This window comes from Lutjanus erythropterus, chromosome 5 (assembly GCF_056507025.1).
Source record: "Lutjanus erythropterus isolate fLutEry1 chromosome 5, fLutEry1.hap2, whole genome shotgun sequence".
In the NCBI taxonomy this organism is placed as follows: domain Eukaryota; kingdom Metazoa; phylum Chordata; class Actinopteri; order Lutjaniformes; family Lutjanidae; genus Lutjanus; species Lutjanus erythropterus.
In genome coordinates, this window is record NC_139321.1 from 10,207,628 (window position 1) to 10,235,369 (window position 27,742).

The 27,742-nt window shown below is 39.7% G+C and overlaps 2 protein-coding genes across 2 annotated transcripts; one reads left to right on the forward strand and one right to left on the reverse strand.

Moving 5' to 3' along the window:
* The first annotated feature begins 275 nt into the window (after positions 1-275).
* Positions 276-4,275, forward strand: mmgt1 (membrane magnesium transporter 1). Its single transcript, XM_084718744.1, has 4 exons — positions 276-427; positions 791-843; positions 960-1,063; positions 3,400-4,275. The coding sequence occupies exons 1-4, from the start codon at positions 349-351 to the stop codon at positions 3,554-3,556; spliced, it is 393 nt and encodes a 130-aa protein (XP_084574870.1). The 5' UTR covers positions 276-348; the 3' UTR covers positions 3,557-4,275.
* A 2,955-nt stretch (positions 4,276-7,230) lies between these two features.
* Positions 7,231-26,015, reverse strand: ints6l (integrator complex subunit 6 like). The gene is made up of 18 exons (XM_084718745.1): positions 25,721-26,015; positions 25,523-25,600; positions 21,858-22,007; positions 19,460-19,549; positions 19,109-19,292; positions 17,803-17,931; positions 17,077-17,240; positions 15,765-15,917; positions 15,368-15,500; positions 12,975-13,069; positions 12,751-12,861; positions 11,578-11,793; positions 11,330-11,456; positions 10,123-10,265; positions 9,773-9,995; positions 9,280-9,660; positions 9,075-9,168; positions 7,231-8,515 (listed from the first exon to the last, which is right to left on the reverse strand). Exons 1-18 carry the CDS (start codon positions 25,829-25,831, stop codon positions 8,413-8,415), a joined length of 2,685 nt encoding a protein of 894 aa, XP_084574871.1. The 5' UTR covers positions 25,832-26,015; the 3' UTR covers positions 7,231-8,412.
* Between the last annotated feature and the right edge of the window lie 1,727 nt (positions 26,016-27,742).

The window sequence follows — 27,742 nt, forward strand, 5'->3', positions numbered from 1 at the left end:
ATACATTAATGGTAATCTTTATAGAATGAAAACTTAAAGCTTATTAAATTATTTCACACGGTTTTTTCTTTATTGAACCTACATTTATTTCCTATTTAAAGTATTTAAAAATATTTAAATCTATTTAAATCAAATCATAAATACATATGTTCTCAACGATTATTATCCATTATTATCATTAGTAGTAGTAGTAGTAGTAGTAGTAGTATCCTCTATGATTTCATCTTGTTGGTAATGTATTTTTCTTTTTCTTCTTCCTCTTGCTTCTTTTTGACCCTGTCACGGTTGCGGCGCTTTACGACAGTGTTTTACGACACTGCACACAGTTGCTCATCTCCCTGGTTCAAGATGGCCTCGTCGTTCTGGAAAGGTGTTGTCGGTGTCGGACTTTTTGCCTTAGCTCATGCAGCTTTCTCAGCGGCACAGCGTAAGTTTCGGCGCAGGGAGTGAAAACGCAGCTCTCGGTGTCTGTGTTTATTTCAGAGGGGGTCATTTGTCACCGGGCAGCGTGAGAAAACAGCAGGTTGGGCCTTTCGGTCCAAGCAGCTAGCTAGCTAGCATAGCTTATTAGCCCCGTTCAGACTCATTCGCAGGGGCGAAACACTCAAGTCTTCATTTGTGGTTGGTATTAAAATATCACCATCAGTATTAAAAAAACATTTCGTGTGATAAGCTTATTATTACATTTTGAATGCGGCCCCTTTCAGATCGATCCGTCTTAGCTGCCTTTACTACAGTGTAATAGTGTTCATTTGAATTGCTGTCTAAAATGCGATTTTTCTCCCATCAGATCGGTCATACATGAGACTCACAGAGAAGGAAAACGAGACACTACCAATTGATGTGAGTGATTTTCATCCTAATACGATCAATTTTAATAACCGCCTTTCAGTCACAACAAGCGACTAAGAGTTGTCCATGTAATTTTTATCATTATCTTTTTTGAATTTTTTCTGCAGATTGTATTACAGACCCTATTATCGTTTGTGATGACCTGTTATGGTATTGTCCACATTGCTGGAGAGTTCAAAGACATGGACGCCTCCTCAGAGCTGAAAAACAAGTATGTTGAGTTACCCTACATCACCTTACTCCCCTGGTAATGTGGTTGTTTGTGTCTTCTGCCACAGGGGAAGCAGGCTCACCACCTCGACCTCATTTATAGTAACGTCACTGTGAATCAATTCCCACAGACACACTAAACTCCCCTGAGCTGCTGTTATGTTATTATATGTTATGAAGGCAACTTTACATTGTTCAAGTTGTTTTTGTACATCTTCTGTCAGTGTATTAAACCTAATGTAAATATCAGACACTTAAAACAGTTTGGGTAAAATGATGAGTGCACTGAAAAAAACAACAAATGACAGGAAAACAACAAGGCACCTACAAAGGTTGCACATGCACTTTTTCCTTTGAGTAAAAACCACATGGCTTAACTTCCTGGTTTCAGATTTCATCATCTGCCAAAACCACAGACAACAGTTTTTTTTTAAATGCATCCCATGCTAAATCATTACAACCTAAGTAAACTGATTATATTGGCGCCTTGAGGCTGTTTTATGGTATTTATAGTAAGAGATTAGTAGCACCATCACTACATGATGTGTTGTCTTGGATATGTCCATCCTCTTACCACTAGAACAAGGGGATTGCCTTGTCAAAATGCAGAAATTTGACTAGCAAAAAAGGAGAAGTTATTTCTTTTTTCAGTGAACCGTTAATTGTGTAAGATATCAGGAAACATTGAAAAGCATCACAGTTCCCATAGTTCAAGTTGCTAACTTAAAATGACAAAGACGTTCGATTTACAATGATACAAAACAAAGGAAAGTGGTAAATTTGCACATGGAAAAGGATGAAACCGGGAAAAACAATATTTTTTTGATTATCAAATTTTACAACAAATTAATCAACAGAAAGATTCGGCACTGGATAATCTGCAATACTGACCTAATGTTCTGCCAAAAACAGTGCTTTATTATTTATATTCATGCAAGTGCCTGAACTGTGAATGACTGTTAGTAAGGTTGTCATGAAATTTGATTTGCCTTCAAACTCGACTTGATTTAATTGTCATACTCATAACTGCTGTTGATGATTTAATTGTCATTTTATGCCATTATTATAGTATAAACCTAACACCTCTCTGTTTGTCTTTTAGGCTTTGTAAATACAAATTGCACAGGCCAGATTTGACATAAATAATAACTTGAAGCCAAAGAAATTACTGAGAATGATATGCACCAAATATCAAACAACCTACTGTGGCCAAAACAGGCCACATCCTTGCCATCCACAACCAAGTGGTGCAAATTTTATTTTATTTTATTTTATTTTTTTACAGGAAATAGGCAAAATAAAATGTTGTGTTTCCATCCACTACAGTTACACAAATATCAGAAGATAATGTAATCAGTCAATTATCTAATTATTGTGACAGGCCTAATTGTATGCCACAAACTGCATCGCATTTTCCACTTAGAGGACATGTGTTAAAAGTCAGTGATTCATGCACGCTTTGCTACACAGGTGATTACAAAATGATCATGGCAGTGCGATTTTTAGTTAATAGGCTGTTTATGTTATGATTTTTTTGTGTATATTCAGCTGGTGCATCAAACAGTGGACACCTAAAAAAAAAAAAGGCTTATTTATGTCCAAACCTTGAATTGTTTTATGCTACAGATCTCCTTGCTTATTGGCTTTACACGGCCTGATTTCCCATTAAGAGAACATGAAGTAGTGCCTCGTGTATGTTTTCACACCAGTAACCACAAGATAATTATAGCAGCAGGTGTTTGACTTGTTGTGTGTCAGTTTTTTTTTTTTTTGTTTTTTTTTTTAATTAGTTTAGTTCCTTTGCTCATTGCTCTGAAATAGACTTTACAGGAAGGAGATACAGTGTATTAGTGTGCAGAGACATGTCATCTGCCATTGTCGGAAGAGTCAGGTCTGTGTAGAGCTGCAACGTTAAGTCGTTCTATCAATTAATCGATCGAAAGGAAATTACTTTCCAACTTTTTGATAGTGGATTAAGTGTTTCAGTCATTATTCGAGCAAAAATGTCAAACATTAGTTGGTCCAGGCTTCTTAAATGTGAGGATTTTATACTTCACTTTGTCATTTATGACAGTAAATGAAGAGTCTTGGGGTTTTGGACTGTTGGTTGGACAAAAGAAGACGTCACTTTGGGCTATGTGAAATTCTGCTGAGCATTTTTCACGGTTTGACATTTTACAGACTAAACAAATAATTGTCAGGTTAATTGATAATGAAAATAATGGTTAGTTGCACCCCTAGTCCTGTGTGATCCAACTGTCCATTTGTCCCTTTGACAGCAGGATGATACTCGTGCTGTGCCAGTTCTTCCATGACCTTTTCCTTTTATTTTCTCAGAACATTTGATACACTGAGGAACCACCCATCCTTTTACCTCTTCAATCACCGGGGTCGGGTGCTATTCCGCACGGCGGAGGAGGAGCCCTCCTCCGTACGCAACCAGCAAGCTCTTCCCAACCCCTTACGGCTACGCAAGCTGGAGCATTTGCACTGAGACTGGCCTTTCCTGCCTGTAACATCATCAACGTCAGATAAGATTTGTTTTTGTTAGACAGAGAGGGGGAGAAGTGAGAATTCATCTCCCTCTTCTTTAATTTGTATTTGTACATAAAACTAATATGCTGTCCAAACATGCATCTCTGTCCATAAACGTGGTCACCACCATATTCAACACTGACTGTGCCAACCCTTCAATTTTTCAAGCTGATTTGTTTGTATATACAGTATGTAATCGCTTTGGAGTCTTAAGATACAGAGACATCTTCCCTCTTTGTCCCTCCTGAACTGAATTGGGATCTTTGCTGTCCTTTGTATATTCTTTGTATGAGGGGCATAAACATGTCTGTTTTTGTTACTGTTTCATTTCATCCACACATCAGTCTTCAACAGCTGTCTGGGCAACATTTTGTCAACTGAGATGAGTTTTGTTGTATGAACTTAGGACCCTTTATTTCCTTGATGATTTCCTGGAAGCGTTTGTACATCCTGTATTCATTAAAGAGGTTTGATTTTTATGACGCAGGAAATCGACTCAAGGAGAGACGTGAGAACAGAAAACATTAGGCAGCCGCTCTAATGATACTGTGAACACTAAAGAGAAATAGAAAGTAATGGTACATTAATTTGGGTGAAGTTTATTTTTTCCTTCATTTTACATTTTGTTAAGATTCAACAGATGTTTTTAATTTAATAAAATGCATACTGATTTTAAAAGATGTCTGTTTATTTCCTGCTTTATATCTCATATTCAGAGGCTGGAATATTGTTTTTGGCTAAAGAGATCAAATTTCTGCTACAAGATGTTCAAAGATGAAAAGTGGGACGGCATTAGTGACAAACTATCCTGCTTAATCATTGTGGAGAAACTGGTAACAAATGCTAATGATATCAATGATAAAACAAAATCTCTTAGTGTAATAATGGCGATGCAGAGATGTACCTGTGACCTTGTTGCTGGACTGCTGCATCACAAAAAATTTCCACCTGAGCAGCTGCACATGTTGGCCTCTAGGTGGCAGCAGAAGCTGAATTTTTAATCTGCACCAGCTCAAGAAATCCAGACTGTTAGTTTTCTGCACTTCAAAGTGTTTTATGTTCATGTCTCCTCTTTGATTTGCATTGAAACACATTAGAGGAGAGGTTAGTTACAAATAAATAACATTGTAATTGTCATTTCTGTAGGGTTGAGGTTTATTCATTTCACACGCATAAACTACAAACACACACAGGAAATATAAAAGTACGTGTGAGGTATGGAAACCTGCAAAGGCTTATATGAAAACCACACCAAAGAGATATGCTAAGGCTAAAATACGAACAATGCAAAATCACCAATGCAAATTAAATGTAATGGTTTAAGTGTAGTTTCTAAGAATGGCCATATTTTTTCAAATGTTTTTTAAGATGTTAAAATAACTTATTTATTTCCTCTTAATCATCACTTATGATCCACTAAAAGTGTCTGGTGGTGTCTGTATCTCTGGAGATGATGACGTTTTACATCCAAGAGGTCAAAGGTCAACGTCACTGTGACATCAATAATGTTCATCTCTCTATCAGTCCTCGGTAAAAACAGTCTCTCAAGTGAGGACGGCATGTTTCTCACTGGAATCCCACATTAATATAGTGAGACTGTCCATTTTACCAAAAAAATCATTTAATACCTTTTATTAAATTCCCTCACATTTACAGGTCAATATAGTGATAAGTTCCATATTAAATTAAAGTCTTTGCTTCATACCCTACATGAGTCTGGACAGACGTGGATGTAAACTGTAACTTGACTGGTTGATGGAGACAAACAACTGTGAGTGTACCAGGGGCTGCAAGTGATCAACAACTGCCTCAGTTTGAAATCCTGTTTCAGCTCGGGACAACATACTTATGTGACTTTGCAAATCTCTGCTGGTTGCGTCTGGCAGCTGAGGTGACATTGCAGTGGGTGCTTCACCACCTGGCGGGTATCTGCACTGACTGACCGCCTCTGGTTTTCTCATTATTTTGTTGTGCTTTGTCAAAATTTGAATTAAACTCAAAAATCAATCACACTGTTTAAGAAATGTTGGTTAGTTCACATCTGTGGATAAAGATTAATCCTAAACCTCAGATTAATCTCTATTGTTTTGACACTGCAGACTTTAAACACCATTTCTAAGATAAAATACACACACAATGACACACAAAACAAGATATACCATTCTACTTGTGGTTTATTTCTTGTTTTGTTAAAAAAAAAAAGAGTATGTTCATAAAACTTTCCATTTTATATATACGTATTTACCAGTTTACAAAATTGGCTTTAAACATTTTCATTCAAAATATTTCTTATACTCTGAAATAAACAAATTCACAAAAATAATCTCTATTCCTTATGAACATTAAAAAGTAGTGTACATCTGTCGTAAAAACGAGGAAAACAAAGGAGGAGCGTTAACTTGGGTTCATGTAAAAAGCAGCAGAGGGCAGATTACCAGCTGTTAGACAACAGGTGACTGTCGACTGAGCCCGGACAGATGCAGACACTCCTCAGAATAACGCTGGGAATTCTGGGAATCAATGGAGTGTTTGTGGTGCTGTCGAGGAGCATGTACAGGACTGTGTGTGTGTGTGTGTGTGTGTGTGTGTGGGTGCTGGAGTAAGAAACTAAATGGATATGAACAGCTGCATTCAGTGAGCTGATATTGCTGTGATGGCAGGAGAGAGCATAAAGATGCTCAGTCAATAAACCAGTAAACCGTTGTGGAAGGTATTTCATCGACGTTAAGTCCATTTCCAGTCCAACACACTGATACATCTATTTACTACTGGTGTCCATCTTTTTCAGCTTTAAAGACACGACTGTGTGAAGTTCGTCTCCAGAAGCAGATCAACACAACACTGTCGAATTAGGAACAAAATGCATTAAATTTGAGACCTTTTTCACAGCAGCAACTTGGACATGAAACAGTAGGAGAAACCCAAGTGTCACCAGTGATACTGATTAAAGTTTGGAGAGAGTCAGGGTGCTGCTGTCGTGACTGTTGCCTCCCTGGACAGCTGTGATGCACCCGAATCAGAATATCTTATTCAGGGAAAAACAAACTGTGTGACGCAAACAGATATTTCTTCTACAGCAAATTGTTTGCTATTATTTGGGAAACAATGAATATTATGTCAGAAATGTGTCTTCTTTTTTAAACTATGTCTTCATCTGGTCCTCCATCCGAATAAAGATACAGAAGCAGATCATTTTGTTCGTTGCACTAAATGGAACCAGACCTTAATTAGTATCGCTGGTAACACCTGTGCTTCCCAGGGCTGGGTATCAGTACTCAATACCTTTAAGGTATCAACCAAAATAACTCAGTACCAAGAAGTATCAAAACTTCTCCGGTCGAATGATAACTGCATTCGATCCTTTTTGTGCAAAGGTCCAGAAATAAAAAAAGACTACTTGTACAGTTTCCCTCACACACGATCACAAGTGTTCTTTGATTTAATGCAACATGTGACTGACCAACTGCTGCAGCTACAGCTAACAGCTCATTACAGCCTGTGGTGCTGAAGTATATTTTACGGAAAGAAACGGTATCGAATAAAGTCCTCTACTGGTACTGGTGTGACGTTCAGGGTGCTGGTGTTGATACTGGTGTTGTCATTATTTTAATGTCCAGCCCTTCTGTTTGCCGCACTATTTCATGTCAAAATGGCTGCTGTCAAATATTAATTAGGTCAGGACAGAAGTGTGAAGGCTAAAACATATCGATCTGATGACTGAAAAAATATGTTAATTAGGGTTGGGCGATATCATAATATATACCATAGGATGAGAAAAGTTTGAGATTTTGCCCAATCATTTGTATCAAGGTACCTTTTCCTTTAAAATGGCAATATTAGATATACATGCATTTTTGCATCAATATGATGTACTCCCCTTGATTTCTAAGATATTTTATTGACTCGATTAGCCAAAAATAGACATTTCCAATTGGGGGTATTTTATTTTTCCATGTTGTTTTGGTTGAATTTGCCAAATCTTGACAATATATCACTATATATTGCAACTGCAAGATAAAATGACACATTTGCTCATAGATTTTATGCATATCGTCCACACCTAATGCTAATGCATATCAATATTAACTGATATTAACTGGGAAAATATTAGATATCAGTTTAGTAAAGAAAAACATGAGTGCCTCATCCTTTATGCAGATAAAAGAGGCGTACCTGGGTGTACCAAATTTCTCCTGTTAGCCATAAATCGACATGAATACACATCTTATTAATCATAGAAAAACATTGTTGCTGCCTTACAAACACTTTTCAGACCAGCTGAAGAAAGATCTATTACTATAGAATAACAATAACAGGAATGAGTCTCTCAATCCCTCGCTCTGCCACTTGAGGATCTGACGGCTTATTGTGTGTCTGTCTAAGGGAGTGTGTGTGTGTGTGTGTGTGTGTGTGTGTGTGTGTGTGTGTGTGTGTGTGTGTGTGTGTGTGTGTGTCTACTGAACAATGTGCCAATACAGACAAAAGCCATATGGATGTTTAAGGCATCTGTCATTATAAAGAGGATTTTATTTAAAGTCTCTGTACTAATCCAGAGTGGATCTGTCCTAAAGGGCCCTCCTCCAGTTAAACTCTCCACCTCTTACAGGATGTGATGTAACAGAACAGGAACAGCGGGAGCGTCTGCTATCAGTGCATTTGTCCTTTTCCCTCCTTCTAGTCCCCCCAATTTGTCTTTATGAGCTTACTCAACAAGGACGTGTCTGTCACCGTGGTGAATCCAACGGTCAAGAGAATATACTTCAGACGAGAGGAGCTTGTTCTTCGTCGGGTCACAAGGCGAAGATGGCTTCGTCACTAACTGCCCTGATCGTTGGGAAGCTGTGAGGATGTCGCGTCCTTCTCGTCCACCTCGGCGAGGGCCATCTCCAGCTGCTGGATCAGTACCCGCTTCTTGAACCTGCCAGAGAGACAAAAGAAAATTAGACTAAAGAACAGAATAAGGCGAGCCTGCACAAAGAGACGAGGACCTGCTTTAAAAAAAACTATGAAAATAACCGCAGTATGGTCATGAGTCACTGTTAAAAGGTTGGTTCAGATTATTTGAGGCTGGGTTGTATCAGGTACTTATCAATACTCAGTATGTCATCTGCAGTACAAACAATAATAAACACAATAACAATAATAAACTAGCAGAGGCAGCGATAGACCAGCAATTCCTGTATTTCGTTCAGGCTGATGGGTCCTCTTTTTTATCAAGGGACACTTAAAAAGCTTTAAATTCATGACATTGTTTTATAATTCAATGCTTGCTCCAGAACTGACATATCACAGTGCTTTACAGCGCGTCAGTGTGTGGTGTGTCGCTGCTGTTAGCTTCCTCTATGCATCTTTAAACTGGTGACTTGCCCATATGAAATACTCCCAAATGTCCCTTTTATATCTGCAGTATTTCAAGGACACTGGAAAACACTTAACCCTATAATTAAACCAGTCTAAAATGAGTAATTGTTTCTTACCTGATGGCCTCTTTGATAGCGTGCTGGATGAAGTACTTCTGAACATTAACTGGTCCTTTCACCTGCTGCAGTAGTCTGAGTATTGCCTCATAGTCTGATAAAAAAAAAATACACAGACACAGATAAAGAGACCGTCATATGTTCCTCATGTGACACTAAAATTAAAATGGATGTGATGTAATCTACCACAGCGGCTCATACTCACTTCTCCCTGGTTTGCGGACCTCCTTGATGACCCGGCTCCTCAGCTCTGCTTGGCTGCCATCTAGTGGGGCGATGTAAATGGTCTCCAGCACTGCAGGGTCGCCTTCAGCGCTCTCCAGCTGGCTCTGTGGACTCAGACGATCGAGGGTGTGCTTGTCCACCAGGAGCTGCTCGTCTAGATGATCTTCCGCTATTCTCTCCTCCGTCATGTTGACGTCCTCTCCCTGATCTGCTGCACCCAGCCGGGTCTTCTCCTCCAGGCTCAGGGTGGATGGGTTCCCTGCTCCATTGTCCAGCTCAGCGGGCCAGATCTCCCCCGACTCAGGCCCGAGACCCCCGTCTCCGTTACTCTCTGTGACCACCATGTTGTTTCCGTCCACTCCTGTGGGGGTAACAAATAATTTAAAACCACTAATTCAGTACCATTCCTTGTTGTCTGTCTGTATTCCTGTGATCAACACATACAGTAAAACTCTCATGTTGCAGGTTCTTACCTTTGTGCTGTGGGATGGGTTTCAGGAGGTTCTGCTGCCCTTGAACCGGACTCTTCCCCATCACATGGTTGGTGCTTCCTGGTGGGGTCTGTGGTCGCCGCAGTAACGGGGACATACTCCGCCTCCTCTTCATCGTGGCCCCCGAGTTGGGATCGCCAGAATTTCCTCTCTTCTTGTTTTGAGGCCCCGCTACGAACTCGTCTGCCTCGTCGATCATCATCCCCTGAGGTAAACGACATACAAGAAAACAAAGCATTAAACAACGAGAGGACTAAATGATGAAAGAAAACATCTCATCGTGCATAGATATAAAGTGTATCGACCAGTACTTTGTGTTGGTGTATTTTTACCTTCTTATCCTGCTTGAAAGGATTCCCGAATGTGTGCAGGCGTTTCGGTTGGTCGGGGTCAATCTCTCTCAGAGGAGACGGCATCATTTTTAGGTACTCCTGATAGTTTCCCATCTGAGCCACTGGAATACTGTGCAGATAGTCTGACAAACACAGGAAATTATATTAGCATTTGACTGACTATATTTGACTTTTTTTTTGTAATTAGCTTAGTGTTATTCCTGTTCATTAAAGGGATATTTCGGATTATTTAAGGTGGAGACTATCAATAGCGAGTGTGTTAGCTGCAGTAGATGGTGGTCGGCATGCCAGAGTCCACAGCAAAATGTATTTTAGCCACTTAGAAAAGGCCTGTCTGCAACAAAATCAGTGTAAAAGTTCGCTATATTTAGTTATATTTAGTTTTACCTTGCCATCAGACAGCCTTTTCTGATGGGAAATCACCATTATATAACCCAAATGTTGCTCTCTCTCTCAACCAGACTCCAAAGGCAAAACCAGTAACTTTACCTCACAGGAGTTACTGGTCCACTGCAGCCTCAGTCAGTTAATTTGTTTGTGTTATTGTGCGACTTTGGTGAATCCCAACTAATCCTTGAAAACAGTGTGAGGCAGCAGTAGACCAACGACTCCTGTGTCCTGCAAGGTAAAATGACTGGTTTTGCCAATGGAGTTTGGTTGTTTTGAGGAGATAATATAAGGGTGGTTTCCCAAAAGTTTATGATGTTTTTTTTTTTAAAGGTGGGCCATTTTTAGATGGCTAAAATACATTTTGCTTCTGTACCTGTCCACTGCAGCACATTCCTTAGCTTCCTACCTCGAGACTTCTGCTACTTCTCAGAACTGGAGTTAACACCCATCTACTGTAGGTAACTCACTGACTATCGATAAGTATCTCATACAGTTCCACTTGGAATAATCCAAAGTAATCCTTTAAATGACTGCCTTCAGCCATGCACATCTCAGTGCAGCTTCTGGACAAATCATTAAAAATTTATCTTAACTTGATCTGTTGGATACATTTTCTACTTTTCACCCATAACTATTTTAAGATTGCAATTAATTGTAAAACAGACTTTCCTCTCTCGACTTGACTTTGGAGTACTGCTTTCATTTGTATTGTGGGCAGGACAAAAGCAATCAACTGAAACTAAAATAAACTAAAGTAACTTAATCAACCTAACCCTGTATCAGTAGGATTTTATACCTTCGTCTTGCCCTCGGATCAGTTTTTGTGACGTCCGCAGCAAATTGGAGCGCATTCGGGTGAGCTGATCCAGCAGGTTTCGTCTTGGGATGTCGTAGGCGTTTCGATAAGCTTGAGGTTTTACATCCTGTGAACACATCAGAGAAAACACATCAAACATCGAACCTGCCCTGTTTCTCCTCTGAGTTTCCCACCCACACAAAGTATGTCATGCTTTTCAGAAAATGTCCTTTCTGTCCTGAGTCTACCTTGTTGAGCAGAGCGATCTGGAAGCCTGCAAACTCTTTGAAGTTGATGTCCACCAGGCGAAGGGGACCCTCCCCGGTGATTCCCTGCAGCAACTGCTTGAAGTCCCGGCGGTGGGCCAGTGACAGCGAGCTGGAGTGGTTCTTCACCTTGATGCCAGTTTCTTGGGGAGCCTTCTTCCCCACAGACACGATCAGACGATCTGACTCCATCTTTGCCTTTATACCAACAGAACAGAGAGAAAAAAACGGTCTGCTCAGACATTCCAGTTCAGACTGAAAAAAAAAGACTTTGGTAAGGAGTACTGTTTAGAGCACTGACACATCAAAGCATTTTGTTGTACATTTTTCTGTGTTGTTTCTTTGAGTCTTTTATATAAATAATTTCACACTTCATGCTTGTTTTCTTTATACTGTCACTCTTAAACAGCCATCTGCTGAACCCAAACAATGCAGCATTATGTTTACATCAACATAAATAGCACAAACATTACAACTCCTCTACCGCACAATAGAACAAAGAGTTTGTTTTCCTCATGTTTGGGAGACAATGGCTAACACAAATTGTATGGGATAATTTCATTTTATGAACATTCATTACAGCTTCAGTGTTTATTGTTGTTTTACCAAAACACAGCAGACATGATTCTCGTTCCAGGTCAAATTTAAGGCTCAGTCTGTTGCTTGACCTTTACCCTACAGACAGATACAGCTTTTACACCAAAATTAGCACGTATATGCAGGTTTTTCAAACACCGCTAACCCGCTAAAGATGGGACACTGTCTCAGTTCCCATTGCGAGTAGAAGAGTTTGCCTTCATGTTTTTACTTCTGATGTGGGCTGAAAACCCCAGACTCAAATTATGCTTGAGCAGAGAGCTGAGAGAATGTTTTTAAAAGTCTCTGTGTTCAGCTCTAAGTAATTTTGTAGCCTCTAACTGAATCTCTGTGGTATAAAGTTTAGTTTCTGTCATGCTGCGCTGTTTGTACTTTCGGTTATCTGCTTTATTCCACTGTTTCATGTTCAGCTGCGTAGGAGTTGTTTTAAGTTACTGCTGATGAAAACCTCAATTTCCTGATTTTGCTGCTTCATAATGAAATCTTTCAGATAATGAAATAAGATGGGCTTTTATTCTGAAGTGTTTTGTCTCATGCAGAGGACACTTGAGTCTTTACCTGCTGGCTGAGCTTCTTCAGGTAAGAGATAACACTGTAACTGAGGCCACAGTCCATGGTGTCCGCAATAAGATTAGGTGCTCCCATCATCCTCAAGGCCTTTTTTAAGGGCTGTCAGAAGAAAATGAGAGGAAAAAGTGGGGGTTAGTTGTATGTAGAGACAATATAAATTTAAGCACTGAATGTTTACTCAAACCAGCATAAGCGACACAGCGTGAGTTTACCAAGAGGTAGTATGGTGGCATCGTCTTCAGGTACATCTCGAAAGCCTGCCGCCACTTGAGGTTTGGTTTTAGTTTGTGCACTTTAAACAAATCATCTGAAAAAAAAGACAAAAAAAGGATGACTGTGTGAGAATTAAGTTTCAGCACCTGCGCCTCCTCCTGCTGCGGGGCTGACTGTTGTACAAACATCGATATTCAGGCGGTGAGTCTAAAAGAGCATCAGAAATATACACCACCATCAAGATTTAATGTTCTCTCCCCCCCGAGGTATCGCCCCTGCAGATTGGCTGCAGATTGAAATGACCACAAAGTAGTCCAGTCGCTCGCTGCTTTGTTCTGTGCAGTTTTAGCATAACTAGTTTACCCAACCATTACGCACTGCCTGGGTATACAGAACATTTCAGCTCCCTCACCTGTAAACTATGACCTTTTTCAACCATCTTTATCAAACAAAAGCTTCCAAATTTGGTATGATACAGGTACACATGTTATATACTGATAAAACTTTTGCCAGAAATTTTGGATTTACTAGAGTTCATTTTTTCCCCATCATTTATAAACCAGAGACTTCATACTTTAAAAGTTTAATAATTTTTTCAACTATCCCCCCATTATCTTATCTGGATTCTTTGCTAGTGGTCAATATGCTAAATAAAGGTTGGACCTTTATGATTTATGAGCAGATCACAGATAGATAGAATCCCTCTATATCTCATATTCGAAAAAAAAAAAGGTAAATGATCTATAGGTCCTGCTGTCAGAACAGGAATAGGGCTCTTTTTTAGTGTTCATTCCTCTTCTAAAACCTCAGGACATGCCTTCATCTAATTCAGTTCAAAGTGCTACACTTCTCTAAAGCCAAACTTGCAATAATATTCCCAAACTTAAGCCTGCAGGCTTAACTTGAAGCTGCTACAAGGAACTTTCATATTTTGTTGACTTTGGAGGGCCCTGCAGACAAAAGCAGTAGTGTTCGCGCTGCCATAACCACAAAATATGAGGGTAAAAAATAAAATAATCTAAATAAAAAATCCCAGCCTGCTTTCTTTTTAACTGGCTAATGTACTACTCACTGTAACTCTGCCTGGGAGAATGTAAACACAGGCTGGATTTATCTGGCTTCACAGAGGATCTGCCCTGGTGGCAGGCATTAAAAACATCTACATAGAAATAGAAAATCTTCTTGCGGATGGTCTTACTTACTTATTTAGGTCATATAGAGGCATCAGTATTCAACTGAGACGGTTTCATTACCAGTTAAAAACTCTTTGTAGTAGTTTTAGGCTGATATGTGACAGGTGCAAACAGACCCCAGCGAAAATCTACTATATGCTGAAGACTTGGCCAGAACTCATTTTGACCATCCTGTTTTGACACCATTTCAAAGACTTATGGCTGTAATACTTTGCCTTCTCCTACTATTTGGTATTTTGTTGTTTCCTCAGTCCCAGATGATTCTAATCTCTCTGCTCACTCACAGAGGGTCATCCATCACAAAAGCAATGCATCAAAGATGTGATACAGAACATCAAGCTGGAAAAAATCAGATGCATCTTCAACTAGGGATGTTGATCATTAATTGATTAATCATCGTTAAGAATGGAACGGATTAAAAATGCATTAATCAGAATTAATCGATTGTCTGGAAATGTCAGCAGTTCACCTCATTTGACACTGTTTTGTCTGCCGGAGGCATTTGTTGAATAAGGAAACTTAAACCTAAAATGAGGGAAAAACAACATGTATTTCGTATCTTGTTAGTTATTAATGATTAATCAATTGTTAGCATTTTCCGCTATCGGTTACGCAAAATGCACCAAGTTTGCAACCCTGTCCTCTGCGACTCCATTAAGACATTTCACGAAACCTGGGACCGATTAATAAACTATAATCTGGTTTGGAAGTATGAACTCAAACCTCCACAGGATGTCTGTCCCGTCTGTGCTGGAATGCACTTGGATGCATGTGGGGTTATTTTGTGATCTGTCTGTTTTGGATGTTGTAGGTTTTGTTACTTTCCACTGTCGTTAGTCTTTTTGTACATATTTGAAACTTGAGATGGTAGCATATGTTAATGTTATGTATGATAAATGGAAAAAAAATCTAGTGTTAAAATAACAGACACTAACATTTATCCCTCTGAACACCACTCTATCCCAAAATATTTATTTTGTTGCATAGCAAATTTTAAAGATGTTTACAGAGCTGCTCTGTTATAACCCTGTTACTTGTGATTATGTTTATAGCTGTTTTCATGACTGGGGGGAAAAAGATTGCAGAGGATGAAGTGACCCAGAAAAAGAAAGCTTTTTAAATTTAATATCAGCTCAGACCCACTGACCCAGAACTTTTGAGGCCATGTTAAAGAAATGCTTTACTGCCATATGTCTTACCGAGGAGCGGGAGAAGGACCGGATAGTTGTAAGGCATGACGAACAGGTTGACACAGGTGAGAGTGGTGCTGGCTTTAAGATAACCAAATGGCTGCCCCAGGTCATTCTGCTTCGCACTGCTGCTAACAAACACCTGAGGGCAACAAAGAAAATTATAAAGTCAAATATAATTTTGGTTATTGAGTTTCAAAACTGAACTTCAGAAAACAAGCTTTATAAGTGAGGCTCATTACTTATTCACAGCTACAAACAGCAAATAAAGATGAAAACATATTTCCAGTAAAGCTAGCAGCCTAATTATTTCAGTTCTTTTGTAAAAGCCCCCGTGGCAACAGCAGTGACAGTTAAAGCAAAACAAACGGAGCAGACGGATGTGTGAATATGTTATCTACCATACCTGCCAGCACATGTGTGGAGACTTCCTTTCCAAAATGTACTGGGTCAGTGGAGATGGCTCCAGTTCATACTTGTCAAAGGGGAGCTTGTCGATCACCATGGGCTCACAGTCCACACAAGAGAAACGCACCACGGGATGAGCAGAGCGCGGCGGCTGAAAGGAGGAGATAAACGAAGAAATAATTGAGACACAATTTGGGCTGGGCAATATGGACAAAATCAAATATCACAATGACCAAATACCTCAATATTTAGTGATATTTTGATAGATATTAGTGCTTTCACAAAATATTAATAGAAAGAGGTTTTTGATAAATAGGGTTGCATGATTTGGTAAAAAAGAAAATCATATTGCAATTATTTTGACAGATATAATGATAAGAATACCTTTAGATTCTGGATTAGAGGGAAGGATCATTTTTACATGACAATTTTCATCTTCACTGACAGAAACTCTTAAAATGACCTGACGTTTGTTGGGGCAGGTATCAAATGTAAACGTAAAGTTTTCTTAAATCTGGAAAATGAGATTTGTGGGCCAGGGCATCTCTGTAGCACTACAGTGCTTCTTTATAATGAATGTTCTGTCACACATTTTTCCTTGACAAAAAAAAAAAGCAGTTTCTGTGATTCGATTATTGCACTTGACCATATTGCAATTTGATTATATTTCAATTAATTGTGCAGCCCTTATAAGTACTCATCAGTACTGTGGATATAATGACAAAGTTGGTAAAGAAAATGCAGTAATGCAGCCTTTAAAACCAAGAAACACAACAATTATAACTATATCTAAAATCTTAGATGATATCAATAAACTATTGATATATTGCTCAGCCCTTGCCACATATCATGTAGTGAAAATCTGATACTGTGGCAGCCCTAGTATGGACCCATGTGATGCCTTTGCAAAAGCATCAGACAATGTAAATCAGACAATGAGTTTGCAGAGTTGAACACTTAATTATATTGGCTGTAAGTCAAAGTTAGTGACTCGTGTCAGAGAAAAAGAGGACTGCCAATAACAGAGAGGAAGACAAAAAAAAAAAAAGAGAAGGTGAAAGCAAAAGAGAAAGTTTGTGTAAAACCGGTGCAGGGAGATCATCTACGAAGACACACACAAGGACACTATAAATAGTAGGAGATAAACAACATAATGTCAAAGACAGCCTTGAGCGTCAATTTATTATGTACGTAGGCAGATTTACCTGCACACTAAGAAAACATTTATAAATCCAGTTCATTAAGAGGTAACCTGCAGAGGGACAGATTAAAAGCGCTGCTGAGATATTTTAAAGTCTCTCTCTGCTCACCAGAGTTGGAGAGTTCTGGTCCGGCCAGAAGGACTCTGGTATGGGCCAATGCCCGACTGGAACACCCGTCTTTGGGTTTGGTCGCACGTAGATGAGTTTGTGGCAACTGTGCCACGGCTGCGGGCTGAAGGACGACACAGGACGACTCGACTCCACTGAGTTGTCTTTCAGAACAAAAAAAAAGGATGGTATAAGGCAGAACGTCAATCAACAATTAACTAAATTCTGACACAAACAATTAATGTGAATTTGAAAGGAACCAAACAAATCCTGGGTCACTGATAAGAAGAAGCTTTTCTATCATTTTCTAAAGCAGTGTTTAGCTCTCTTAAATACCAGCTGCATGATCTCAGCAGTTTTCTTTACTCATTTTTTATTTGGCTGATCTACAAAATGAATTCACTTCTCCTTTTAGTGTAAAACCGCAGCGTGGTGATTCAAGATAAGAAGATTCTCTTCTGCTTTCAGCTGTTTGACTGCTCTCAGTATCTTTGCTCTAACTAACTGTGTGAAATATGATGAGGTAATATTCTCAGAAAGTCAATAAAATACACTTCTTTCAGAGTGCACGAACAATTTGATTCATGCTTTATGCACTTGACTGGGCTCTTGAGTCGAAATGTAATTACTGCTTTTCATGTTCGTAAAATTAGCCATAACTGCTGTGAAGACAGGACTTACATAAAGTTGTTGTGTCCAGTTAGTGTGCGTCATCCAAAAACTCACCTTCCCCAATGAGAGGCGGATCGGGCCCCGTCTTCTCAAAATTAATGACAACACCACTTTGAACCTTTTGGACCAGAGACTCCAGACACTGGTTCAACATCCTCTGAGTCCGCACACAGTACGATCGACCTGAGAGACAAACAGCAACACAACTGTCATATATCACACGACGAATTAGGAGTGTTTCCAAAAGAAGCACACAAACACATGGGAATCTATCTTTCACCTAGAATGAAGCGGCACACAGTGCAGCTGTCATTGTCATTTTCACGCCCAGCGTCCACGGTTTAGGTAGCAAAGTTACTTGTGCCCAAAAAACAAATTAGGTGTAGTCAGGCACATTGTCAACACTTTGTTATTTTGATGCAGCAGAAAGTGATTCTACCACTGACCAACAAAAACCTAGACTGAAGTCAATGATGCAGGACTTTCCCGTTATTTAAAGGGAGATAAGTTCAGATTATTCATTATTCAGATGAGTTGCGAGTGGGCGAAATAGGATGAAGCATCTCCCCTGTTAAGAGACATGCTGTGTGCATTTACACACGAGGCACAGCAGCTGTAACTTCATTGATTGTTTAAATCCAATCTGATGTTAATTAATGCCCTGAGTTCCTCTACACATTCAAAATATCTCACTGATGGTCGCAGATCATACAGCGAATTTGTTCAGACTAAAGCAGATGTATAAATCCTGAATTCCATCAGAGCTGTCTAAAAACATATTTTCCCTTGAGAGTTTCCTCTGCCCTGTCAAGTTTATAACTACAGGTTTTAGTGTTGGTGCTTATATATTAACAATATTTGGAACAGTAACATTACTGCATGCATAGAAATGTTTAAAACAAGTGAAAGTAGCCTCTCTGATCATTAAACCATGCTTTAAATGATATCGAGCAGAGTGAGCTCTCTGGGTGATTTCTTTATTTTGTTGTGTTGATGTATGGGTGTTTCCTTAAATGATTTACTTTAATGATTAGAGATTCTGCTTTCAGTTTTCAAATCCATCATTTAAATAGCAATGTGCCAAAGACAGACAATCCTGGCGTTTAAAAGGAATGGGACACTCTGACACACAGATGATTATTTAAGTGACTAAATATAACCCCTTAGTTCCTTGTGTGTTACTTTGTGCCCAGATTATGTTCCATTTAAATAGCAAATAGGAGTTGGACATGTATTTGCCCCATGCACTTTACACCATGCACTACAAATCATCTATAAAGGGCTCATGATGATTGGAAACAGAAATGGTGGCGTGAATACAGGCCCCACGTTGGGGTACCAAAATAAGAAAGTGCCAAACCTCCAGTGACTTCACACATCTGGGTGATGGCAGACTCATCTGTGGGGACGCTGCCAAGCTGCTCGTTGTCTGGTGTGGCTGCTCCTGGCAGCCTCAGCACCAACGCAAACAGACGCTGGTCCCAGCGAAAGGGCTCTTTGGTCAGCTCGCTGCCTGCCAACGGAGAGTTCAGAGGCAGGTGCAGCTAGACGACAGACGGGGTCAAGAAAGACAAGGATGATGTTTTATGTGTGAAAACTGCCACATGTGAACATTTTAATAGTTTTCCAAATCTTACTCGTGAAAGTCTTAACAGATCAGTTCAGTACAAAGGGTACATGGTAGAACTGCTGCGTTTGTTTGCGTCCTCACCTCATCTGGCACCCCAGAGCTGTGTGTTAGCTTGTTCCCATCAGTGATAGTGATGATCACAGATGGCTCGAGGAAGAAGGGGTTACGGCCCTGAGAGGGAAACGGTGACATCCAAAAATTACATCCAAGTTCAGGCAAACAGTGACCCTGAATATTCTTACTAGACTGCTTCTTGGCTCTGTGTCTCAAAAAGATTCCCACCGCCTCAAACACAAGACGTAACTGGTCTCTCAAGCAGCTCAAATTAAAGAGTAATTAGCATGGTATTAGCATCACACCTCCGCTAACCTCCTGGATACTAATATGAACTGTGTATTGCAGCTTGTAATCTTGTAGCTGTAAGCTGCAGAGTGTCCTTGTGTTACTTGTTAAGGACAGGGGCCTCTACCATTGTGCTGTAGGGGTCAGCCTCGTCTAATTCAAACACTCAGAGAATGCATTAATAGATGCACACACACACACACACACACATTCACGCACACACAATGCACAGAAATTGTATCACTATTTGAGCGTAGTAATCCATCTCTGGCTTCAGGCAGCAGTTTGGAGGAAAGATGTGTGTGAGGAGCTGATGACAGTGCTAACTGAGGCAAGACGGAGTGGATTAAGCTGCAATCAAAAGTCAATATTCTTTTTTTTTTTCTCCAGGTAGGGGAATAAAGGCTGCCAGCTGAGAGCTTTGTCACAATCGTTATCAAAACCTTCATTTATTCAGGTAAAGACAACAGACTGTATGTGTTGGCTTTATCAGGAAAGCCTTGCTTCAGACTCATTTTCCCGCTGGTATGTCAGAAAAAAAATTGTCTCGTGGAATCAACTTTAAAATGCTTTGCTCACAAGTTCTTAACTTCCTCCAGATGTATTGTCTCTCTGTTTGTAAGCCTCATTCTTGGTTCTCTAACACAACCAGTCCACCACTAAATGATGACAAAAACATGGCATGTCACTGTCTTGTACCTAATCTCACGTTTTCAACCACAACCAAAAATAAAACGACAGGTTTGTGTCTTATAGTCATAGTGTCTGTAATTTCTGTGAGTAGTCATTAGATTGGAGCTAACATTTTTTGTTCACCATTGATAAATCTATAGATTATTTTTTCAATGAGTCCATTAAATCGATTGGTCTCTAACAGTGGACGGCCTCGCCAGGGGGCTCCAAAGAGTTTTAGAGGGGCTCAGTGGATGGGCATGAAAAAATATTAGTTATTATATTAGTTAGGAAAAGAACATATCATACAGACATATAGATCATATAGAAGAGTCTAAATGCGCGTGATCTGATTACAGAGAGCATTTAGTTGTTTTTCACTTTCCCAGAGTCAAAAACCAATAAATGCCTTTGGACAGACCTTTTTTATGCATTTGGAGTAGTCTGACGTTATGTCAAACAGCAATATTAAGCTATCATGGCTAAACTGTTATCTGAGTGTTTGTGGGATCAAATAACATATTCATGATCCCATAGAAATCCAGTGAAACTAATCAAGTAAAACAGGGAGGGGCACATTTATCCATGCTTCATCTGAAAGGAGGAAGACAGACTCAGACTTTGAAAACTCCTGGTCTATAAGAATAATGAGATACGGGGTGGAAGACTATAAACAAGTAATTTTTGGGGTACTTCTATAAGTATTTTATCAACCCTGTAATTTGACTCATACTCATGAATGCATTTCACTATGTAAACTACTTTATTACTTTTAAAATATCAATCCACTACTGAGTAAACCTGCAATTTTAATTAATATCCACAACTTCCATCTACATTTTTGTAGCCAGCAAGGCAATTAGGCCACTAAAATCAAGGCATAAAGAGGGGAAAAACACACAAACAAAAACAAAAATACAGTAAATAGTAACTAATGTTCTGAGTAGTTTTTGGGAAGAATAGTTTGTACTTTTACTCAAGTATTTTTTAACACCAGTAGTTTCACTTTTAGTTGAGTAATACTTCAGTAATATAATAGTACTTCTACTTGAGTAAAGACGTTCACTGCTCTTTCCACTACTAGTAAAGTATGTCATCACAATTTCCTTAAGTAAAAAGTGATGCCATCAAAGTTTTCTTTTTGTCTGACAAACAGTTTTCTTGGTAAAAGACCAGTAAATTAAAAGCGGCTGCACGATTTGGTAAAAAATCATATCGCAATCATATTGACAGATATTGCAATCGCAAAATGATTCAGGGGAATGATCATTTTTGCATCACAATTTTCATTTTCACTGAGTGAACAAAGAAAATCATGATGTTGTGACATCTGTTGGCATCTATACGAAACAAAGGATTACATGTGCATTGAAACCACTGTGAAGAGCGATTCTACTTTTCTCTTATAGCAACAGATGAGATTGCTGCCAAAGAAATGCATCAGCAGGATGTTTGCGTCAAATACCTGTCCATAGTTGTCGATGCCTGAGACGAGGCGGTTGAGGTTAAGCAGGTCAAAGGCTGTGCGGAGAGCGTGACCTAACGTAGTCAGCCCTGATGCCTGCAGGTTCTTCAGCTCGCACATGAAGGTGGCGTGGTTCTCCTTCCAGCCGGCCTGAAATGCATACAGAACACGACAGTGTGCTTAGCGCGCGGGACAGAAAACAGCTACACAACACAGCAGCAGAGGAGGCCTGAAGCCATGGAGCATGGTGAACAGCCACAAACCAAAATAGATCCACACCCACAGATACTCATACTATGTAATTACAAAGAAAAACAGAACGAGTTTTGTTCACTGACAACCTCAAACTGATTTATGTCAAGCACATGACTGCCACCTTTGGTATACGTCTTAGCTACCCATTGATTCTGTGCAGCATGACATAATGGTAACCAGAAAATGAGATCAGGTTATGTCAGGCTCTGGAAATAGAAGATAATATTGTTGAAATGCAGGCCCACATTTGAGCTGGATGGAGCTGTTTAAGAAAGAGTCTAATTTCATACATGACAAGCATCCAAAAATACTCTTCCTTCTGCAGCCTGTCCTCTCTCCTGACAGAGATACACTCCCACAGGAGAGGATGTGGGTGTGTAGGCTAACTGCTCTTGGACTTTTCTCCAGCGGGGTCAAGTACCTTACGGCTGCAGCTCCATGCTTAATCTAAGGATGACCTGCAAGCTTACCACTTCCTTTATCGGGAGAGGGAGGTGGATAGGCTAGGGACACACACACACACACACACACACACACACACACACACACACACACAGAAAAACGTGAAGCACCAGTATCAACATGTATGCTTTGAATTGGGCCAGTGGGTAGATTTTTGGATTACCGTGGGATATCATTCCAAAGAAATGATTTGGGTGGAATTTTTAGGAAAAGCGCTTAACGTTCCATGAATGGTGTTAGATAAATATCATACGGTCATACAGGCAACATCACTGAGCAGCTCAGGCTGAACTGAAGGTGTAAACACATTCACAGGCATAGTAGAAAAGTGACAACAGACACAGACCCTCGTGTAGGCCAGCAGAAGTGTAAGGCTTAGCTTGCACTCAATAATTCAGACTACAGAATATTTCTATTTTCTTCTCAACCAACCTCTTCTCTCTCTCTCTCTCCCTCTACATCAACAATTTATTGCCTCTGTAACCGTGCAATCAGAGCAGCCCCATTCAGCATAACCTTGTCCTTTCATCATAATCCTCGATGCACAAAGCAGGCAGAAACAACAAAGGAGAAAGCAACGGAGGCAAAGAGAGGAAGAGCGGGAGGAAGAGGAGTTGAGGACAGACTTTACAACGAGGGAGAAGCACTTCACACAGCAGCAGCAGCAGCAGCACCTGGATGATTTTACTGTAGGTGACGGGGGAGAATCAGACGCTGGATTGTTTGGCCAAAGTGTTTACACAAGACTATTTCAGTGGGACACGTGAGGCGATGATCTGGACTGGAATACTGCAAGGTCAATGACTGAATGAAGTAGGAAGCATCACATGAATGACAGCATCCACTCGTAACCACTTGTCATGACCCCAGTCCCACATACTTGCGCCTGCAGTAACAGAATAAAAATTACGCAATAATGTTTTAAGTGCCTGGGCAGTGAGCTCCATTTGGAGGTCAACAAAGAGCCAGATATAGCCTGACAGTTACGTTGCTCTTGCACAGCTTTAAATATTAACAGTAAACAAAAATGAACATTAGTTGATCGAAGAAAAACTTAAAAATTCATCTGTGTTGTAGTTATACTGAAACAAAATGTGAAGGTTTGCGGAAGTTGAAAGTACACTAAATATACTGTAATTAAGTACTTCGATAAATTGTTTGTTTAAAATTATAGCCTATTTGAGGAAAGGGAAGTTACTCTTAAAAAACAGCTCTGCCAATCGTTCAGAAGTTTGGGTGATTTTAGTATTGTTATGCAAAAATGTATTAAACTATGGTAAGCCCTAGAATGTTAATAACAAAAAGTCAAAAAAATCTTGGTATTTTAATTAATTGCACAAGACAAAACCTCTAATCAGCAGGTGAAATAAAAATTATTTATTTTACACCTTTTTTTTTTATTTTACTAACCCTATTTTTCCAATGATTTCTCCTACATCCTCACTCCTAGCACATGTTTAATTATTCAAACATTTCCCATTTTCTTTGTTGCTGGTATGATCATTAAAGTGCATCCCTAATGCCAGAGTGTGAAATATTGTATAGCCTGTATTCAATTATCATGAGATAGACCGTAATATTGTAGTTTCTGGTTTGGTGCTCTTTCAAAAGATGAAGATTGTTTTGGTAGGAGCGCTTCCTGGACTCAGCTTTGTTTGAAGTGCAATTTGGATAAGGACGCGTGTACATAAGCGTCACAAAATACTCCAAGGCACTCTCTTTTAAAGCATTTTAAAAATGCCTTTATTGTCATGGCATGGAGGTTGTTTGTTTTAAGGTAAAAAAAAAACAAAACATGCTGTGATAATAAAGACAATTCTCTATCAAAAGCTGCAGCTGTTGAAATAGTGCGGCAAACTGCACCTAAACTGAGCTATCAAAACAAGAAATATCTCAGTCGAAAAACAAGAAATATGTGATTAACTAGTCATTACAAGTACCTTTTGACCTGCACTATTACTTTATAACACGCACCTCTGTACCTCACACCAGCAACCACTATTAAAGACAGCAGTGATTAATTACTTTTCAGCTCTGATATTTTGTAATTTGGTCATGAAGCATGCGAACAATAAAATAAAACTTCATACAGAAAGCAAACAATTCTATATTTCTTCAAGCATTAATAACCATGGGATAAGTACTCAACATATTGTGTTGAGAGTAGTGGAGTGCCGTTTGTAGACAGTTAGGCAAGCTAAGAGATCTCTACACACATAGACCAGTCAGTGAAGCAGATCAAGGACTTCAGGGGTACTATGGATTGTATTTTATGGGGCATGAAAAGCTCAGTGAGAGATGTGTGACAGGTCATAAAATAAGTCAATAGATTAGTGGTGAAGATAGCTTTGCTGACATGAGAACCCTGAAATAATTGCAGTGATTCACAGGTTGTCTGTTTTGTTTTGTTTTGCCTGGGCGTGTGTGTGTGTGTGTGAAACTACAGTGTTTGTATGCTGGGCCATAATGCTAATAATGTCGGTATGACAAATAATTACCATATGAATAATGATAATTTTCTTCTAGCGAACTCATAAAAATAAAAAAAAAAATATCACGATGAAAAAGGGCTTATCAACTTTCAGACCAGATTGACCAATGGTAATGCGTGGATGATGGAAGGGGAGGAGTACGGGGTGATTGGCGGGCTTCCTGACCAATCGAAACATGGTACTTTCAAAAAAAGAGCGACGTCATAGACGATAATAAATCTCTCCGCCTCCATCTCAACGCCCGAGACTTTTCTCAACACAAAAGCAAAATGTCCGCTGGATGGTCGGAGGCAGTGCAGCTCCGGGTCTGCGGGTATTTGGAGCAAAAAAATTGCCGTTTTTCGCCACCGGGAAGCCGCCCAACACTGACTACAAACCAGAAGGACAATAAAGTCTCACTGACAGAAAAATACGTTCGACTTGTCAAATGTAAAAATTGTATCAGTTGCTAATTACCTTCACTCCGTATGGTGGATCATCGAATGTAACTAGCATGTACCTGTCGCCTCTACTAGCCGGGTCTCGGGCACGCAGCTGTCAAAAAAAGAAAACCAAAACAACATATATTAATTTCGACCAATCTTGCCCAAGGAACCCTAAGCTCTCCAAAGGTGCACACTTGCTGAAGAAAGTCGGGGTAAAATCATTCTTTACCTTCATAAAGACCTCAACCGCGCCTTTAGCAACGTCCAGATACGTCGTACCCAAATAAGTGCGCTGATTCATAGAGGCGGACGTGTCTAACAGGAAAAGTAAAATAGGCATTTTAAATGTAAAGCCGCGGTTTTATGCTTTTCTAAAATAACTGTTATCCACATATGACCTATCGTGCGGCCAAACAGCTCACACATGTGTGTATATATTTGTTATAATAAGCCCCCCCTCCAGAAGAGGGCCGTTGCCTCTGCTCCCTCTCTAGCTGCCTTTCTAGACCTCTGTCTCAGCTCGCGCTGTTCAACTTCTGCTCCTAACAGAATGGAACGCCCCGCTCCCTCCACTGCGACGCCATTGGCTGAACCCGATTCCACTGACCACGCCCTCTTCAATATATAAATATATAACGAGGTCGACATGGCTCCACAGACAGAATGTAGATACAGTACATCCGCTTGCCCCTTCGCTCGTATGTATGCTAAACGGCCGGATATTACACAAAAGTGTGCTCCATGGCTTCCTCGGGTGTGTACGTGTACGTATGGGATCATTACCATAAAGTAGGCCATCTGCCTGCCTTCAAATCGCACAACTGATAGTTGTAGCTGTATAAATCATATTCATAGACATGATATTTCTTTTTGTTGCCAATTCCATCGCATCCCGCCCCCTTTACACAAACACACACACACACGCACGCACACACGCACCCTCTCTCTCTTTCTGTTTCTCTCCCATGTCACTCTCTTGTTGCGTTCAAGGCGCCACAAAGGTCCGTCCTTCCGACTCTTAACACAACATAACAAGAACACGTGCGGTTACATACCTGAGCAGATAACGGAATCATAATTTAGTTAAGTTACTTTTACGTGTATAAATAAGGCGTAATAATTACGATACATGCATTTTGACAAAACCAATAGACAATGAAGATTTAGCTAAAAAAAAAACAAAAAACAACTAAGTAGATGTATACAACATGCTCAAATATACATGTAAATATCCAAACAGCCCACCAGAAAACAAGTAGTATTGTAAATGTAACAGTGGAAAAAGTCACTTTCACCATCAAACCACTAGATTCGTATAAAGTACCGCCTGTTCTGCGTGTGCTTTCATAATCATGATAAATCCGACAGCACACGAGGGCATCATCGCTGTTACATTAAAGAGTTATTTTTGATGTGGCCCTTTAATATTTAAACACCTTACCCTTAAGTCACGCTTAACAATAATAAACTCACATTTATCACAAGATCAAACTTTATATCAAAACCAGATTAGAAAAATAAATTGCATCATAGATTTAAAGGTCAGTGGAAAGTCATAGTAGTCAAGCCCAGACACAATGCCAACCTGTAGCAACATACTGCATAACATTAAAAATTACTGTTGCACTTTTTCAATTTAATGCCGGTGAAAACAGGCTAGATTGATAATAAATAGTTTTCTTTTACTGATAAATCAAGTCTAACATACAGAGGCATCGACCTGACTCTGAAGGCTTTTACTTTTTTCTGTCTGTGAAAGGTTAAATATCGTGGTAAATAATGACATCCTTTTGTGATCATCGTGGGTGAAACACTCCAAAAACCTTTTATCTATTGTCAGTCATGTAAAGCAGCTACATTTTGAGCTACATTATATAGTTATTAACATGATTAATACATTTAGTACAGCTAATATCTCGAAGTACTCCGCAAATATATCTGCATTTGTGCGCTCTTATTTAGATTAGGGACGTTATGTGGTTGTTATTATACACACACTCTTTGCTTGGAACATCTTTACGTCCGCTTTGTTGACGTCTTGCACGTACTCTTTCGCCCTCCGCCTTCCCAGCATGCACTGCGAGGTCTGCAGTATATTATTGACAAAGAAAAAAAAAAACGCTTGTGGAGAAACAACAACAGGGTGGGATCAGAGGCACAAACCCTGGTGGTAGCACTAACGTTACACGAACCCGAGTGCTGACAACAAGGTAAAGTGTCACTCTCCTGCTTTTCCATGACATAAATCACA